The following is a 14,351-nucleotide window of genomic DNA, read 5'->3' as shown; positions in this document are numbered from 1 at the left end:
CACCACCAGCACGCTCTTCTCGTCCCTGGAAATCAGGCTTATTTTTTCTGGCACACCAGCATCTAGCTGAAAGAGGGAAGGTATAAAAAAATATGCATTATATACCATGAGGAAGAAAACTGGTTTAATCTATTCTAGGACAACAGTTTTGACAATGATAAATGAAATACTATAATAAATGAAAGTATTTCTATAACATTCCCTTTCAGATTTCCATAAGCAGCTTACAACGTGGGCCAAAATCCATAAGAATTCAAAGAAATACTGCTATTTCCTCTAGCCTGCCCTAGTGTTTAGAATGTGTTTGATTACTATCTTCTGTCAACTTGACACTAATTATTTACTCAGTAGTTTCCACCTCATATATCATAAATATTCATTCAACACAATGAATTTATAGTGTATAATTTAGGAGACAAACTTCAGGGTACTATCAAATGTGAGTATGAATGTATTCACAGCTTGGTACCCACAGCCAAACTGCTCTCCAAAGAATGTCAATTAGATGTCATCAATGAGTTATAACAATTACCAGTAGCTCTATGCCAAATGAGTACCTTCCTGTCTTTGTATTTTATTTGTTTGTTTGTTTGATGAGACAGGGTTTCTCTGTGTAGCTCTAGCTGTCCCAGAACTCTCTCTGTAGACCAGGCTGGCCTCATAACTCAAAGATCCTCCTGCCTCTGTCTTTTGAGGGCTGGCATTAAAGGTGTATACCACATCTGGCTTCTTCCATTTTAATTTAAAAAATGTTTCTCATCAATATATCTCTGTAGCTTCCTCTATGGGTACCAGTTTGTGATCTCTGTCTACCTACTCTATTACTGGGGTTTGGCAATATTTAGGATATGGTTGCTATTACCATTATTATTATTATTATTATTATTATTATTGTTTTTTCTTTCAGTATTTCACTAATTGATTCATTAAAAAGCTTTAAATTTCACTGGAGGCTTAAAACTTTCAAAATATTTTACTAACAATTTGTCATCATTTCCATAAAAATGACCTTTTGCAGACTCTTAAACTTTAATCAGTATGGTTAGTCTCCTTTTTACTATACTCTTTAAATTTTGGAAATTGGCATTTTAGATTTGAAATTAAGATTTACTCTTTTATGATATGAAATACAGTCTTCTCAAGACAACTGTCTGCAGCTTAGTGTAAGTACAACTGTCAGTATCTACTTTTTTTTATTTTTAGAGACAGGCTACACATTTCTCTGTGTAGCCCTGGCTGTCCTGGAACTCACTCTGTAGACCAGGCTGGCCTCAAATTCAGAAATGTGCCTGCCTCTGCCCCCCAAGTGCTAGAATTAATGGCGTGCAACACCACTGCTTGGCTAGTATCTACATTTAAAAAAAAATGGTTTTAATTACTCACTGATACTAACAATATTAGGCTATTAGATATGTTAGGAATGTTTCCTACTTACTGATTCCCTTACATAGTTTTCCCTGTAAGAGAAGTTAAGAGAGATGGGAAACTAAGGCACACGCGGTGGTTGAGCATCACACAGCATTGTGCTGTGGAGAACTCTCTGAAAAGCTTCACAGAAGCTCAGAACTGCGGCCCCCAGCACTTAGCAGGACAGCTGAGCCTTGGAGTCTGCAGGTCTATCATACACTGATTACCTACTCTTCTGCTACTTCAAGTGTAGGGACTGAGGCAGAAAATATTTCCACAGAGATCTGAGGGGGAGTAACATAAATACACTCTCCTTCCACATTTTTAAAACAAAACAAAAAAATTACTGTCAGTTTGCAAGCTATTTAAAAAATAAGTAAATAAATGAATAAACAAACAAGCAAAAATTAAGTGTGTGGAACAGATCTGGCCCCTGACCACTGCTACCCTGTTTAATCATAACTTTATACAAAGACTCTGATTTACTCCAGAATATACCTCCCCCCATGTGTGCGCTACAGTGCACGTGGTGGAGGTCAGAGGACAACCTTGGTTGTCAGCCCTTCCCTTCCCCCTTTGGTCTCTTACCATATGCACACATGTATCTACATATATGCAAACATACTGGATGCATGCAATCATACTACTCAATAAAACAAAATGATGTGTCAACAAAACAAAGTATAAAAGAGGGACCCCTGTCATCTTAGGATGCTTTATCACAGTAAGAGGTTCACATATGAAAACTACATTAGCAGTTTTCAAACTGTGGGTCACGACCTCTTTGGGCACAGATCAGATATCCCTTTGGGTCACTTAAGAATCACATATTAGGGTTGGCGAGACGGCTCAACAGGTAAAAGCATTGACTCCTCTTCCAAAGGTCCTGAGTTCAGATACCAGCAACCACATGGTGGCTCACAATCACCCATAATGAGATCTGACGCCCTCTTCTGGTGTGTCTGAAGACAGCTACAGTGTATTATGCCGGAGCGAGCTCACGGGCATCTGTATAGCTACAGTGTACTCATACACATAAAAATAAATAAATCAATCAATCTTAAAAAAAAAAAAAAAAGAGCCGAGCAGTGGTGGCGCACACCTTTAATCTCAGCACTTGGGAGGCAGAGGCAGGTGGATTTCTGAGTTCGAGGCCAGCCTGGTCTACAGAGTGAGTACCAGGAGAGCCAGGGCTACACAGAGAAACCTTGTCTCAAAAAACCAAAAGAAAAAAAAAAAAAGAATCATATATTAAATATTCTGTATATCAAATATTTACATTATAATTCATAACAGTAACAACATTAGAGTTATGTAGCAACAAAAATAATTTTATATTGGGGTCCCCACAACATGAGGAACTGTATTAAAGGGTCACAGCATTAGGAAGATTGAGAACCACTGCTATAGATACTCCTGCTTTTGCTTCCGAGTGTTGGGATTAAAGTAGTGAGCCACCATGCCCAGCAAAATAGTCTCACTTTAGAAAATGTCCAACAAGTACACATCCTGTCTTCTTCAGTATACTAGTACTTGATAACTCTTTAAGTTGTAATAGCTATCCCGTGATCTCGAAAATCTAATTACAAGGCAGTTGAGTTCTCAGTAGGTAAAGTGCTTGCCACCAAGCCTGACACACCAGCAGAAAGGAGAGAACGAGCTCCAAAGTGTCCTCTGACCTTGTGTGTGCACATGGGGCATGCACACATACTTACACACACACAATGACATAATAAGAACCTATTAAAAACGATTTTTTTCCTTACAAATTACCTTGTTAAGACAAGAAATGATGTGACTGAGGTCGATCCAGGGAGCACCTGCTTCTGTTACCTGATGAAAAAGATGATCCCTAAAGAGTTTCAATAGGTATCGGTCTCCAGTTTCTGACCAGGTTGGATCCTTCTGAAACCTGGAGAGTTGACATTTGACCTCAGTAACTCATTCTACATGTCACATGGCCATATTTTTCAGACTCAAGATTCATATAATCTTCCCCAGTCAATAAGAAATTAGAGGGGCTCTGAAAAGTGCTTAAAAAAAAAAAAACTCAACCAACATAAAAGTACATAAATCACACTTCTCAACATTCAATTCACCAGAACAGTTGCCCTTTACATGCTACTCAGTCTTTATGATAAATACAAAGTAGAAAAAAATGTCTGTAGACATCTCTGAGCCAGGGCTGTAAGGGTCTCTCCTCCTTCTGTGTTCCAGGTTACAGAGGCGTCAGCTAAATTTCCACTTTACCAAGGAGCAAAGGGGGGAAAATGTTTAGAAAACAAAACAAGGTAGCTTTTAGTCCTCTACACTTCACCAGAAGGTGAAGCTGTGGGAAACTGGAGAACCAGAGACTACTGGTAGTTTTAATTGACCTGAGGGACCTATAGCCTGGTAGGACACACGTCACTCCGGTAACCAGAGAAAGCTCTGAGAAGAGGGTGGACAGAGCTGAAACATGAACCTATCCTAGAAAGAGGAAGCCGAGGCTGCTAATCCCAGAAAAAGCATGCTCTGCAGTTAGCAAGAACTAGATAGCACTGAGCAAACTAGGAAGGGCCAGTGGGTCTAGATGGGGTTTGGAGAGAAGAGAGAAGTCAGAGAACCAGCAGCAATGGACTGGGGGAAAGAAGTCAAAAGCATTCTAGAAGAAAGCACGAGATCATCTATTCATTGCAAAGTATAAAACAACATTCTTAATCTGTACACAGAGTCACAAAAGAAGGTTTGATCAATTTGACCACACACGGACGTCTACAGAGGAAGAGCCTAAGCACAGTCAGAGATGACGAGCCCCCAAATAGGACTTACAACATGCAAGGACACAGACCAACAGCACAATAGGCAAAATCCCAACTTTTAAGGAAAGCATTTTCAGCCAGGTGTTCTCATGAACAATACCAGACAATCCTTACAACACTCCTGGCATCTGAAGACTCCGATGCTGCTCTGTGGTGACCAGGTTCCCCTGCAGCATTGTCTGTTCCAGGACACCACACTAGAGACAACATGTGATGTGCAGGGCACAAGCCCTGTCTAGAATGACTGTGCCTCATGGTATTCTCAGTCCACAACTGGGTAGCTAACCTGTGTGCCTGCAGTTCTTGTACACAGGAGCAATGCCTCTGTCACAGGGTAGCAGAGGGAGTAGGCCAGCAGGCTGGTGTATCATGCAGGAGTCTGCCTAATTCTAAACAGAGTTGAACAAAACTATTTCTAACATTAACACTGTGAGAAGTGATAATGTTTATGTATTTAAAAGGGGGAGAAAAACAATATATTTATACTTATAACTCTGAAAGTATATATAAAATTTTTATCAATAAATTAGTCAGGGTGAGGACAACTGGAAAGACTGAGCATGTCAGGTATGAAAAGATTGATGATACTTTTTACTATACTACAAAACTTTTTAAAATGTCACCTTAGAAAATGTAAATAAAATTTACAAGGAAGGACAGTTTAGAATTATATATACATAATCATGTATCAATAATGTATAAAATTAGAAAGTATTTTAGATTTGCAAAGGACTCATGAATACACCTCTCATGAAGGGTGTACAACAAGAGGGTGTGCTCCACTGAAAAGGGATAAATGATAGAAAAAAAAGAATAGAGCACCTGCTCCAAAAAGAGAAGAAGCAAAGACTCTGGAGTGAGAGAAGACATGCCAAACCTAAAATATTAATGTGGCAGCCACAGGCACAACCAGCCTGTATGGGAACAGAAGGTGAGAAAAGGAGCTGTTAGGTTACCGATTTCTCAAGATATGCTGCAACTCTGTCAGAAAATTTGCTGCTGTGTGCTGTAGAATTATATGCTTAAGTTCATTATATGGAGTAACAAGAACATAACTGAACATGGCAGGTTTTCCTTTTGGCACACTGAGAATGGCGTGCACCTCTTCACAGCAGTGCTAACATGAGAATAGGTATCCCAGACCTATGCATTAGGACAGAGTGAAGGAATGGATGGGTCACCAAGTGGATCAAATATGGAAAAAGTCACAGAACAGAAGAGCCACGTTTTTGAAGTACAGGCGTGAATAAATGAACAGGCTGAAACACGTCTCCAAACTAGTTCGACACACATCCTCTTATTAGGATAATTAGAGATGATCCTGAGACTCTTCATTTTGAAAACAGCCAGGTGGGGCTAGAGATGGCTCAGTGGTTAAGAGGACCTGGGTTAGAGTCTCAGCACCCATATAGCGACTCAACAATTGTCTGCACTGCAGTTCCAGGGGATCTGATGTCATATTCTGCCTCCTCAGATACCAGAAATACAAGGAATGAACAATACACATACAAGCAAAATACCCATATATATTAAATAAAAATATACCGTAAGAGAAAATGCCACAAGCACCTTCACCTACCTCTATGAGAAGTGTGACAATCCTGATATGTAACTTACACATTTTAGTCACAACTGCAACTCTGTCCAGCCCGTCTCAACAATTAACAAAGAACAGACATCAACTCTACATATGGTAACTCTAACTTAAAAGGTAGAACTGGGATAGCAGAAAATGATGTCACTTCATTACCAATAATGACATCTAAAAAGGGCATTTTCATAGAAAAGAACAGATATGCTACAACCAAGAGATTTCTAGTATCTCTCAACTGACCAAGATAAACTGATGAGATCAGGCTTCCTACAGAAGATAGAGCATTGGCTTATCTCCTTTCCTTATCTGCACATCACGATCAATTTCCAATATGGCATAAGAACAGCCACACTCAGACTGTGGTTTGAAACATCTCTTAATAACTAGCAGTTTTATAGTCACTTCATATGAGAACTTCCCTTTTTCAAATAAGAACATGAAGGAGGTAGTCCACTCATTCCTTATACAAATTGGCACCCTTGGTTTTAAAACATGCTGTAAATACTGTAAACCCTTACTCCGGCCTCTCGTTGATTGTTCCCAATTTTGCTAGAAGCCTAAACAGTCTTCCATTTTGAACCTCCTATAAAACATTTTAAAAAGAGAGAGAATGTTAGTGTCCCAGATAACTGAGTATGAACCAAGTCTTTTAAAATGGTACTCTGTACCCATATCATTCTAATGCAGCAAGTACTAACACCCACACTGCTGGGACTGCTCTTAAATATATGCCTACTTTTGTGCATAGTTGTACTCAAAGAGATTATGTAACTATCAATTCTAGGAATTATTTAAAATATTAACATGAAACAAAACCAGTATTTTAGACAAAATTATGAATAGGATACTAGAGACTAAACTAATGCTTAGTATAAACAAAAAAAGCATCGCAGTCCCAGCTAGCCAGCTCAGTGAATGCTGTACTTTATACCAATTTACACAGTAACTAGACTCTACCTTAGCAAGGTCTTCCTCAATAACATCATTTCTCATTTGAGCAGCATCCAATTGAGTGTAAAACCGAGCACCAATCATAGGCATGATGTCATTCACACTCCGCATTCTGTTTTGGTCAGTCAACAAGTACCTACCAAGACAGAGAAGAATCCCATGAATGGTCAGCATGGGTTAATAACAACACAGCCACAAGCACACAGATGCTGCTGTCACTATAATCTGGCGCTCACAATTTGAAAACATACTTTTCATGCAAATTAATTCCATTCTGAAACTTGAGTACTCCTTCTCTTCCCTGAGCATATAACAGTCCAACATCTCTCCTCTATGTGCTCACAGTTAGAGACATGGAAAGGAAAGCAGGAGAATGCCACGCTTAACCATTTTCCACCCTGGAGCCTCTTGTGTTAACAATGCTACAGGGAATGCCTGTCAAGAATTCTGAGGGTTAAAACACTGGAAGGCTGAGGGATGGGGAGTTTTCCCTCCTGTTCTTCAAAGATAAACTGTGGCTGTTTTCAAGACAGTGTCTTGCTATGCTGCCCAAACTAGCTTTAAACTCCTGGGTTCTAACAGGCAGATGCCACCACACCTAACCAAAAGTAATTTTTCAGTCTAAAAATGAATCTTAAATTGTGAAAAAACTGAGTTAGCCCAAAAGAACTATCCTCTGCTCCATGGCTTCATGTATCACCTGTTATTTCTGGGAAATCTCTACAGACTTAGATAGCACAAGGGACCAGTTCGCCTCTTTTTCTATCACCGAGGCAGAAAGTACTGCTGTTTCCAGAGCTGCCTGCAGAATATAATGACTGTTAATACCAGGCCTCTACTTACTCAAAAGGTAAGTCCTTCTCTCATATCCTTCTAACTATGCTTTCATTCAGGACATTGTCTTCACAGACTTAATCTCTGCCTGCAAACAACTCACTTGCATTTATGTCTGTCCTTTTTTTTTTCTTCTATTTAGTTGTGTGTATGTGTGGTGGTAAAGAATGACAAGTGCAGATGCACTTGGAGGCCCCAGGATGAATTTGATGCCCTGGAGCTATAGTTACAGGCAGCTTTGAGCTGCTGGATGTGGGTTCTGGGAACTTAAGTGCTCTGCAAGGGCAATACTCTCTTAACTGGTGAGCCATTTCTCCAGTCTTTTAAACATCTTTTGTAAGCATCTAAAAGATGGATAAAAGCTTTCAAAAGATGGATAAAAACTTTGCTAATCTTATTAAAGTCTCCACAGATTTTGGCATATAGTAAGCATTTCTTTTTTTCTAAAGATTTATTTACTTTCATGTGCAATGGTGTTCTGTCTGCATGTCTGCTAGACCTGGAATTAGACAGTTGTGAAATGCCATGTGGGTGCTGGGAATTGAACTATCTTGGGTCTCTGGAAGAGCAGCCAGTGCTCATAACTGCTGAGCAATCTTTCTAACCCCCAAGTAAGCATCCTTTTGATGAGTAAATGAATGATTATAACCACACAAATTATCTTAGTTATCCATTGTAATCACTAACATTTACAACATTTACCTAATCATACTGAAAGCTATTATCTGCTATGTGCCACCTTGACAAGTTACTCTACTTTATTGTGCTTCAGCTTTGTTGTATCTAAAATGGGGCTACTAATGACACCCCATTTGCAGATATATTTGAGAATGAAGTGCAATTCATGTCAAACTGTCTTATGTAGATCTAGTGATATTTATTGTAACTAATGAGAGATGACTTTTTACTCATTTACCTTTTTATTGTCACTAACAAAGGATTTTTTTTTACTTATTTGCTTTTTTCTAAGGAAATTTTCAAGTATTTAAAAATAGTATATGAAGCCTCATTTATATTATTATCTACTTTTAATAATTATTAATATAAAGTAAATTTAAGAAATATCCTCAACTTCTACTCATTAAAAAAGGAATATCTAGAGACTATATTGTCTGTAATTGTCTAAGCAACCTCAATATTGAAAACTAAGGGTAGAATCATACACAAAACTTTTTTTCCCAAGAGCGCTATCATCTTTAACTGATTATTTCTAGGTCCCAGGCAAGCACTGGCTTCCAGTGTCTCACAAGCAAGACGGTGAAGCCAATGTAACAAAGAACAGGTGGGCAGCCCCATCCTCCATCCCCCAGTTCCATACCCCAGGGCTGGTCCAAAAAGAAACTGGATCATCCAGGGCTACACAGAAAGAGCAGAAAGGATCACTGGAAGCTAAAAGAGACTATTGATTAGGATCAATAAATTCTAATGGCTTCTAGAACATAATAGGGAAAATTTGAAGAGTTTTCTTAGCATCTTTCCCCCTAGATTAAATTCACAGGTGTAGTAAAAGTTGTGTGCCCTCCCATTTGTGTCAGAGACAGTAAGGAATCCTTTGGTGGTAATGATAGTCCACAGTGAAAGTCAAATTCATCTCAAACTTATATTCGAAGACTTCTTGGAGTCTTCCATTGAATAGCACCCTGGACCAGAGATTTATATACATAACTGGACTTCAAAGGAGGCTGCATTACAGCATCTCTCACAATCTAGAGCAACACTGGCCAAGGAAACTCAGAAGATGATAAAAAGGTTATGTCTGTGTTGTCCATACCTTATCTGGGGGCTATATACATGGATGTGGAGGTCTTCAGTATGACTAGTGTAACGCAAGAGCTAGCAGCGAGTGGGTATCAGTACAACTCTAGAAGGCACTCTCTGACCAAGAGACTAACAAACTGGTTTACAAATCCATTGTTAGAAATACATATCAATAAAGATTAGGATATCAATAACTGCTTATGTCCACTAACTTTAAACAGTGGGACAGCTCCTATGGAAATTTCTATCTTAATCACAGAGGACCACTCTGCTTCATGAACTAATAAAACTTACAAGATGAGGTTCTTCAGGTCAGAGGAGTAGTTGATTGTCACCAATTCCATGGCTTTCTGTAAATTTTCTCGCTGAATTCCTGCCAAAGAGTTGCAAGCCAAAGCCAACACAACTTTTCCTAATGATATCAGATCTGCTTGCTGACATGAGAAAATAAACATAACTTTTAATTTCTACTTTACAGGTGTACTTTCAAACACATTGAACATATCACCTAACAGGAACAGCACATTATAACAGAGAGAGAAAGGGGGAGGGGAGGAAGGAGAGGGAGAGAAAGAAGAGAGAGGAGAGAGAGAAGAGAAGGGAGAGAGAGAAGAGAGAGAGGAGAGAGGAGAGAGAGAAGAGAGGGGAGAGAGAGAAGAGAGAACACGAGCATGGTTACTTGTCAGAATTACTATGACTTTACTGGAAAGGATGTATGAGCCTCTCTCTTTCACAGTCTCATTTAATGGATAGGTCATTTTAGGGCATCCAAGTCATCCTAATGAAAGCATTTCTAGGACCATACTTTTAGGAAACATTACTGTAAACAATTTACATTCCAATTATGGAACTGTTGTTTTTAAAAGCTTTTATGTTATCACTAGGAGGGGGAAGGTGTGGGAGGGGTTGAGACAGGTACCAAGACAACTCTGATGTCAGCTTTCTTCTCCCACCTTTACAGGGATCCACCTCAAGAGGTCTCCAGGCTAACATGATATATGTCTTTATGTGCTGAGCTATATATCTCACTTGCCCCAAAGATTGTATTTCTATTCTGAAATTTTAATACAAATGATACTCTTCCCTGTCTCACAGAACTGAGGGCTACTACTACATACTTGCTTTGCCAAGATCACTGTGACTAAACACATTATTTTCCGAGTTCAAGATAGTCATGTGAATGGAGACAAGACAGCCCACTACAAGCAAGCATTCAGAGCACAATTATGATAGAACATCAAAATGGCAGACATCAATGACACCCTGTGTCTTTGTTTTCCAACAGTGAGCTATTTTTGCTCACTGATAATAGGTCTTTGAATTCTTTTTCCCTTCATTTTTTGTTTTAAAATGATTCATTACCATGAAGCTTTCCTTCTCAAACAGTGTTCAAAACCTTCCTAATGCTCTGACCCTTTAATACAGCTCCTCATGTTGTGGTAATGCCTACCTATAAAATTATTTTCATTGCTATTTCATAACTGTGATTTTGCTACTGTTATGAATTGTAAGAATCTAATACGTGACCCCTGCAAAAGGGTCATTTGACCTTTAAAGGGGTCAAAACCCCCAGACTGAGAACCACTTTTCTAAAAGGATTTGAGCACTAATTACAACTCCAGCAAACAAAACAGTCCCTAGCAAGTTCTCTGCGAAGACAATCATCAAGTGCCTAAAAGAATATGGTTGCTTTAAGCATAGAATACATTTGAAGTAACTTTTATTGAGGATTTCTATAAATGCTTAGGATCTGAGATATCAAGTCAGTTACTGCATGCATGTTCATCTACTGAGCATTTTTGTTTCTTATAGTTTTCAAATCTAGCCATACATTAAAGACATCCAAAGAGCTAAATTACAAACCAAACAAAAATGATGTCTAAGTAGCCTCCTCCTCACATGAGTTTTAGTATTACCCATAAGTGATAAAGTCTAGGGGTTGGCGCCTCTCCAAGTCCCTACTGATAATGTTCCTAGTGCCTGAGAGCACAGGGCCTTGAAAGAATATGAAATGGGTATGTAGGGAACCAAGGATTCTAAGGCAATCACCAGTGAAATGCAGCAGCAGATGGCTATCCCTAATATTTACCTAAACAGAGCTTAAGCTAGATTCTAACTCTTAACTGCTCAAACTCAACATCTTATTCAAAACTACTAGTGTGGGCCTGGCATTTTACATATGAGTTTCTATGATCAGGAAAAAACTAAGTAAATTTATAAAATATGTTGAATTTGTTGGAAGAAGCCAAGGATTAATACCAGATTTAGGAGTCCTGACAGCAGCCTGGTGGGGGAAGGTACGAGTTGGTGGGAGGTGTCACTATCATCCCTGTCTGGCTATTGAATGTCAGGAGTCCTTCAGTCAACTTAAGAACAAATGAAATCTCCCAAGTTGTGCTGATGAAAGTACAAAACTTTTGGCTTTGAGAAATACATAGTATTCCCCATTTTGACCCGGTTTCAATACAATGTAGTTAGCAAAGTAAACTACAGGCGGTTATTTATCAAGTGTGTGAGCAGCTTGTACCATGAGACAGCCTCCCAATCTTTGAAAGAGAGCAAGTCTCAGTCTAGCTCCACCCTGGTTTGATGTCTTCTTCCTAAAATAGTTCATATCCAATATAAGAACCAAGTGCACATAGGAGGGCTATGTGGGTTTAAAGAAATAAAGTATCTGAGTGTTCCAACCTCTCTAAAGCTGACTCAGGATGTAAACGTCCACTTTCAGAAATAAGATATACAGACAATATAAACCAGTTTATAGTAGAGAATAAAGTAGATTACAATTTACTTTTTAATAAAAGATTAATAGTCTTCATTAGTTAAGAAATTTTAGCATTAACAACTCTAGGAACTCTTTTTTTCCAGCTAAATAATTTTCCATTTATTTTGCTTCTTACCTCCATCTGGTTTTTCCCCCCATTTGTTGAATTCAGGAGGTTCCCCCCAACTCATTTTCAGTGTCTTCCTGATTCTTGGTTTCTTGTTTCTTTCTCTGATTCTATCTATGGCTCTACTTATGTCCACTTTACTGAAAGTCAGTCTCTAGTCACGTGTCTGAAACAGACTATGAGAAATAGACTACAAGAAACAATGCACTCCTCTCTCCTGAGCCTTCTTTTCTGTTAAAAAAATGAAACAAAACAAAACAAAAAACAAATCTCCCCTTTGGGATTGTCTGTAAATCTCTCCTAGGCCTTGCTATAAAAATCTTCTACATACATACAACAAAAAGAGAAAAGAAACCTGAGATAGGCATTTTACTGAAAAGTAAAGAGAGTGAGAATTGGTCAAAAGCTTTTATAAATAAAGGCACTTTCTGACATATAAAATGGTTGCCCCAGGCTTGTAAAAAAGTTGGTTGGTTGTCATTCAAGGTGACTTCTCCCTTTTAAGAGAGCCTCATTTTACAAGCCATTACACAATAAATAAAGTAAGTGAAATAGTACCCATTTGCAAAAAGCCAAAAAAGTAACTCAGAAAATTCAAACTAGTCTTATTTTATAGTAATTAGCCATAGTTTTAGTGCTGGAGATTGAACCCAAGGTTTTGTGCATAGCTTCTTAGTTACATACTAACTTTAAAAAGACAATTCTATCCAAAATAGAACAGTGATAATTATAATGCATGAATTCCATTTTTTAGCCTGGACAAAAGGTTTCTAGATTCCTGATAGTACTGGCTTTAAATACTATCCAAAAATGTAGTGTAACTTTCTTAAGACATAGTCAGATCATGAGTACTTAGTAATTTTTCAGTCACATTTCAGTTGCCTTATAAAGTAGCCCATTCTACCTTCAAACTCACTGGCTTGCCTGTAGTCTCTTCCCTAGTGTACACCTAACTCATTAGTCACTTTTGGATGAAGACAAAAATTAGGCCAATTAGTTACTAAGTATAAAGCAGCAGCAAAAGACATTAAGAAATAACATTCCATGAAAAGAGAGGGAATAGATCACATTTAGATGAAAGAGAGCTGCTGCTGGAGGTGTGCTCCATGCTTGCTTGTATCAGGATTCTTTCCCACAGTGCCTACTAGACACCAATATAAACCAAGGCAGCTGCTAAGGTAGGCACAGCCAAGGGGAATTAAGATAGGAATGACATGCAAACAAATGTGTGCAAGAGTGCCTCTATCATGGCTTGCAGTTCAATATCCACACACAGAACATGGCCTGGGGCTCAGTCCTCATTCTGTCATTTCCTTCCTTTTTGTCCTGAAACTTGTCTTACTCTAAAGTAAACTAAAACTTCTTTTGAAACAAACCAAAGTTGAACAGTGGAGGGCAACAGAACAGTGTCTCCTCATGTGATGAAACCATTCTGCCTTGCATCAAACCTCATATTAACAAGCAGCTAAACACAAACAAACAAACAAACCTCACATGACTTCTTACACACACAAAAAACTAAAACCAGCTTAGAGATAGTTATATATCCCAATGTGAAGCACTGCAAGACAAACCAGCTAACCCAGATACTTACATATAGTAATCCAAATGGAAGCACCTACTCCTAATCCTTTCACACAGGGACAGTCTCTTTGTTGTTTTTTGCAGGACTGGAGCATGTAGAGCAATGCAGAGGCTGGAATATGCTAAGAACTGCTCTACCACTAGACTACATACCTAGGGATGGGTTCTTAGGGTCTTGTATTTCTATGTCGATAAGAAAATAAGTAAGAAAATAGCTAAGACCACTATGGAGCCTGAATCAGAAATAGTAGAGTGAATTTAGAGAATAATAAAATTCTGGTCATATATAAGAAATGACAGCCTTTAATGGCAACAAAGGAAAAACACAGAACAGGGTGCTCTAATGTCAATCCTTGGAAAATAATGTAGTAGAACAAGCATTCTAGTAAAGCTGGTAGGAATCACACAGAGAGTGGGGAGACATAAAACCCCAAATACTTTAAAACCAAGTTTAGCTTAAGAGGAAAAAAACCAAAACCAAAAACAAAATAAGCACCCATACTAATTCGTACTCACCTGGTACTGAGCCAT

At 38.5% G+C, this 14,351-nt stretch overlaps 1 protein-coding gene across 1 annotated transcript in view; it reads right to left on the bottom strand.

Moving 5' to 3' along the window:
- The window catches only part of Pan3 (poly(A) specific ribonuclease subunit PAN3), a 123,272-nt gene that overhangs the window by 918 nt on the left and 108,003 nt on the right, over window positions 1-14,351 (bottom strand). Inside the window, exons 14-17 of the mRNA XM_031391203.1 lie at window positions 9,640-9,812; window positions 6,760-6,889; window positions 6,321-6,385; window positions 3,182-3,319 (exon numbers count right to left, since the gene is read on the bottom strand). Of these exons, the coding sequence (XP_031247063.1) occupies window positions 3,182-3,319; window positions 6,321-6,385; window positions 6,760-6,889; window positions 9,640-9,812 (506 nt within the window). The remainder of the gene's footprint in view (window positions 1-3,181; window positions 3,320-6,320; window positions 6,386-6,759; window positions 6,890-9,639; window positions 9,813-14,351) is intronic.

Source organism: Mastomys coucha, unplaced genomic scaffold, assembly GCF_008632895.1.
Source record: "Mastomys coucha isolate ucsf_1 unplaced genomic scaffold, UCSF_Mcou_1 pScaffold22, whole genome shotgun sequence".
Lineage (NCBI taxonomy): Eukaryota > Metazoa > Chordata > Mammalia > Rodentia > Muridae > Mastomys > Mastomys coucha.
The sequence above is the reverse complement of the archived record's forward strand: the minus strand, read 5'-3'. Positions and strand labels throughout refer to the sequence as shown.